The sequence below is a fragment of the Penaeus monodon genome, chromosome 3 (assembly GCF_015228065.2).
Source record: "Penaeus monodon isolate SGIC_2016 chromosome 3, NSTDA_Pmon_1, whole genome shotgun sequence".
Lineage (NCBI taxonomy): Eukaryota > Metazoa > Arthropoda > Malacostraca > Decapoda > Penaeidae > Penaeus > Penaeus monodon.
In genome coordinates, this window is record NC_051388.1 from 41,635,463 (window position 1) to 41,640,462 (window position 5,000).

The window sequence follows — 5,000 nt, forward strand, 5'->3', positions numbered from 1 at the left end:
TGCGTATTCCTTCTTTTGCTCTTGTTAGATGCTCCTAAGTACAAGAGTGGCGAGGTTGGCCGGCCTGCTAGCCATCCGTCGGGCGTCATGGAGTTATATTTTTACCTTAACACTTACAAGTAGATTGTTTTTAATGGTCATGTAGATTTATCTAACTTCGGTCATTCATAATCGCCAAAACATGTAGATACTAATGGAAATCCTACAAATTATATGTGATGGCTCGCATGCTAGCTACTACAGCTCAATCCTTCCCTTGGACCAGTCGAAGGAAGCAAGAAACGAGGCTACACGATCCATAGAGAGAGAGTTTATCTGTATTCCAGGTTAAACAGAAGACTCTCAAAGCTAGAATGTTTATAACGGCACTTCTAAATATAACTATTGATATACATGTATTGTGTATATATATGTACAAAACTTAGAGATATAGGAATATCCCTTGAAGTCAAAGAAAAAAATGCCGTTCTTTTTTTCTTTTCTTTTTTTACTGTGTGTGTACTTGGTCTAACTTCGACTTGGTCACGAAGGCAGCTTTTCTGGCCATGCTGTATGGTTTGTCTTGTGGCTAGCAGGCGCCGTAAGTCTACAATCTAGAATAACAAGTTTGCTCTATAGTCTACACGATCACATCTCTTAGTTACAAGTGGGGTGGACTGACCAATCGTTGAAATACTTATATTAATGATCCTAGAGGAATATGGAAGCTTGGTGCTTTTCTCGGTGAGGGAATTCCTCGTGCCCGCCATCAAAACTTTTTTTTCGTACCTTAGTCGAGGTGTTTTGCGAAAGTTTCAGCCTGTCAACCTCTGGTACATCACCGTGATCCAGCTGCGGTGAAAAGGAGCAGAGGCGACTCCCCCACCGAGAGAATGGACCCAGCCGGAACGTGTGCATGCCGGTGACGTCACTACCACGCTCTGCACCGTTCTTTCGTTCTCGCGTTTCTCACTGTTATTTCCGTTTCTCAACACCCACATATGCCCTAAGTTTCATTCAGCAAGTTCATGATTTAATAGACTGAAAGAACGTTCAGCACGAGAACAATACCAATGGGTCCAAGTGTAGACATGTGTGTTACTGATGACAATAACAAAATAAGGTCTAAGACAATCATTTACCGGAAATGAGTCATTCCTTTACAGAAAGGTGAATTACGTGTGAGAACTTCAGGTTTCGCACAAACACATCATCAACATACCTAGTCAAAAAAAAAAAAATCAGTTGAAGATACCTTCCGCTGAAAGGCTACGGTTAATACCTGATATTGTGGATTCTTGTCTGATGATACTGAGAGCCATTCCTTTACACGCTACGGTAGTGCTTTCCTTGGTTCGCTGTCAGAGACATTCACAATTGGTTACGTGCAAACTATTCCTGTCTCACAACCTGCCATTTTCTACAGCTTTTATTATCCTCATATAATAAAGCACAAAAGGAGATGTAACAATCACCACTTTTTTTTTCTTAATCAAATCATTTGTGCTTTCATAATACCGATGTGTCGCAGAAGACAACATTTTGCATCAAGGAGCACTTCTCTGCTTTGTCTTTATTTTCTTTTTTAATGGTGTCTAACTTTTTGTAAGTAGATTTAGACTTCCAAAAACCAAATCACCATTTTTTTTCTTCTTTTTTTCAATAGTTCACTTAAGTCTCAGCGAAACCGCCACCACCTTCACCTCGCCCTAAGCTTAAGTAACTTATTATTATTATTATTTATTTTTTTGGAGGCTACTGTGGAAACTAGTCACAATCCGGACTCTTTTTGTATACAAGATATACGATAGATCATGTGGTCCCCCTTTTATAAATCACTTTCCTTCAGTAAATATCAACAAGTATGGATATTGTACTTAGGCCCTAAATCAATTTTTGTGTGTAATCAATAACTTTTTATTTTCTGAATATCATAAATGACGTATTCATTTTCACTGAAAAAAAGAAGTTTGTTGTCCAAAATAAGACTTTACAAATCTTGTTGCAATCTTAATTTTCCATTTCTAATTTTTGTATACATAAAGAGAAGATCCCAAATCTCTCTGTGCCCTTTTTCTTCGCCATTCTGGTCCAAGCGTCCGGATGTGCGAGTCTTAACTAACCGGACTCTAACATCCCAAGATCCTGTCGCTGGACTCTGTTCCGGTCTCTGTGGAAGCAGTCATCTACTTGCGAGTGTGCAACCCAACCAATGCTGAAACCAACGTTGATGACTACAGGTGCACTGTCTGATAACTACCGGAGACCACTTTTTATAATTATCTGTTTTAGATGCTCTTTATTTAGACATTATCACAACGGCTGGGTTCCATATCTGGCCTGGCAGCCATCCAAGCGGGTGTGCTCATAGACTTTAGCTTGCTGGCTAGCTAGTAGCAGCTCTAATCCTCTCCCTAGACCTCTCGAACCAGCCAAAACCACGTAGTCTCGTAGATAAAAAAGTAAACATTAAATCTTTTTTTTTTTCTTGTTTACGAGACTGTTGGGTTCTTGGTATACCTTCGACTAGGTCATGAAGGTTCCGCTTTTCTGTCCCTGGTGTTTCCTTCTTGTGGCGGAACGATCCGAACTCGCTCACCTGTCTACGACCTTCGTCTGACCTGGTGACTCGTAGCCTGGTGACCTTTTTTATTTTTTCTTCTTCTCTGTCTTCCACTTCATAACTCAAGACGATAATACACACGAAGTATTAACCCGGTCTTGCCAGCTATTTGGCTGTCTGTAGTGAAGCCTCAGGTTTCTAAACATCACAAATGAATGTTTACGTTGGCTCCGAATGGCCAGATTCCTCAGTTGGTTTGGTTCGAGTCTGAACTTCACCCACCATGCCAATCGAGGAGACGTGTTCAGTGTTCAGCAAAGTTTACTAACGGTGCGAGAGAGGCGTCCTGGCCTTATTCTCACAGTAACAGAAAATGTGATGTTAGGGGAAGTGATGTCGGCAGAGATTCTGTACCGAGATAAATGTTTAAAATCCTTGCCTGTAACTCAGTCTGTAAACAGTATTGAATTACTTTTTTCCGTTTATCTACTTTGGTACAGAATCAAATGCTTTCATCCAGATTTTTCGCTTACAGTGACCCACACGAAATAGCGAAGGGTTGATAAACTTCCCCGACAATTAAAGAATAATGATACAAGAAAGGCCTTTGGCCGAAACTGCATGCCCGGTTATCGCCCGTTTGTCTCACACTCAGCACCGTGGTTGTTTCCTTTTCCATCCGCGAACTCGTAGTGTTGTTTCCATTGTTTTCGTTCTCAACACGATTCTTATTTTTCCTCTATCCTGTGTTCGTCTTTTTTTAATTATTATTATTCTCTCATCCCATCCTTTTCCCTAAAATGACTCTCGACCACCTAGACTTCAAGCGGATCAACTACACTCTCCAAACATAATTTTCCTCTATTTTTTTCTCTTTTTTTTTAAACGTCGTTACGTCTGCTTTGCCTTTAACTAATGAGTGTATGGGTGTGTTGTGTTAGAGGTTGTTGAGAAATTAGTACTCACACATAGTATCCAATTTCTTTTTGTATACATAAAGCCCCTTTGCACCTAGTTTGTTTTCACATTTTCCTTTCCATCCAGAGGAAATGAATTGATAAAAACGAACCCTAACGTCCTGGAACAAAAGTCATGAAACTCTTCAGACCTGATAAGGGATGTGATATGCATTTGAGTTTTGAGCCTTTACATAAATGCATATTCCCACTTCCTTACTGCTTAGCGAAGATATCATGGAACCAGAGTTGTCTTTTTTCCTTTTTTCCAACCAACTCTTCCATCATATCTTTAATCCCTTGCGCAAAATTTTAACTAATGCTTTTTGCATACATAAAGAAAGGATTTACGTCAGTCGGCGTCCATTTCTCTTCACCTATGATGGTTCGAGTGTTTTCATGTGCGAGTCTTAACTAACCGACTCTAACACCCCAAGATCCTGTCGCTGGATTATGTTCCGGTCTCAGTGGAAGCAGTCGTCTACTTGCGAGTGTGCAACCCAACCAATACTGAAACCAACGTTGATGACTACAGGTGCTCTGTCCGATAATCGGAGGCAAAAATTTAATTACTTATTTTAGATGCTTTCTATTTAGAGATTATCACAGCGGCTGGGTTCCATCCCTGGCCTGGCACTCACTCAAGCGGGTGTGCTCATAGACTCAGCTTGCTGGCTAGCTAGTAGCAATTCTCATCCCCCTCCTTGGACCTCTCGAATCTACCAAGACCAACCAGTCTTGTAGATTACGTAGCTGTTTCAAGATATGTATACTTTCTTGTTTACGAGACTACGATGAGGTTCTTGGTGTACCTTCGACTAGGTCATGAAGGTTCCGCTTCTCTGGCCCTGTTGTTTCTTTCCTCTAGCGAGACGACTCCAACTCGCGCACCTGCCTAGGACCTGTGTCTGACCTGATGACTCGTAACTTGGTGACCTGATACCTCAGAGACGTTCATACACATGAAGAATTATCACCCGGCCTTGCCCACTATTGGTCATATTTCTGAGAAACTAAAGATTAGATGGATAAGATCATTCCTGATACCCCCACATGAAATGATCCTATTAGATTTTTTCCTCATGTGGTATGATTCAGTGTTTGCACCACTGTTATCATTCCATTGGATAGGAAGATGTTACGAAGTTCTCATAGATAAAAGCTGTGTGTTCATCCCTTTGTTATAAATCAGTATAACAGCCTTAGTATTGGTGACCAGCTGGCAAAGTGAGCAAATGACTATAAATTAGAAATCATCAGTTTAGGCTTCAATCACTGCACCTTTACTTCTTAATTTGTGAAATCGTTTAAATGTTTGTAGACCATTGATTCTTCTATAAAAACAAATATACATAAAAATCATCCAAGACTGGGATAAGACTAAATGCCTTGTATTAAGAACACCATAAAATGAAGTATACAGTGACACCCACCAGCCCACTTATGTCCCTTGGAAAATTAACAAAGGATTTTTTTTTCTTCCCTTGCAACAAAAGTGGGCT

At 40.4% G+C, this 5,000-nt stretch overlaps 1 protein-coding gene across 5 annotated transcripts in view; it reads left to right on the forward strand.

The window, feature by feature from the left end:
- Positions 1-5,000, forward strand: part of LOC119594729 (band 7 protein AGAP004871-like) — a 111,688-nt gene that overhangs the window by 48,117 nt on the left and 58,571 nt on the right. The window contains exon 4 of one of the 5 annotated variants that reach the window (XM_037943831.1): positions 2,122-2,219. The exons of the other annotated variants lie outside the window; for them this stretch is intronic. Within the exon in view, the coding sequence (XP_037799759.1) occupies positions 2,122-2,219 (98 nt within the window). The remainder of the gene's footprint in view (positions 1-2,121; positions 2,220-5,000) is intronic. 5 annotated transcript variants of the gene reach the window in all.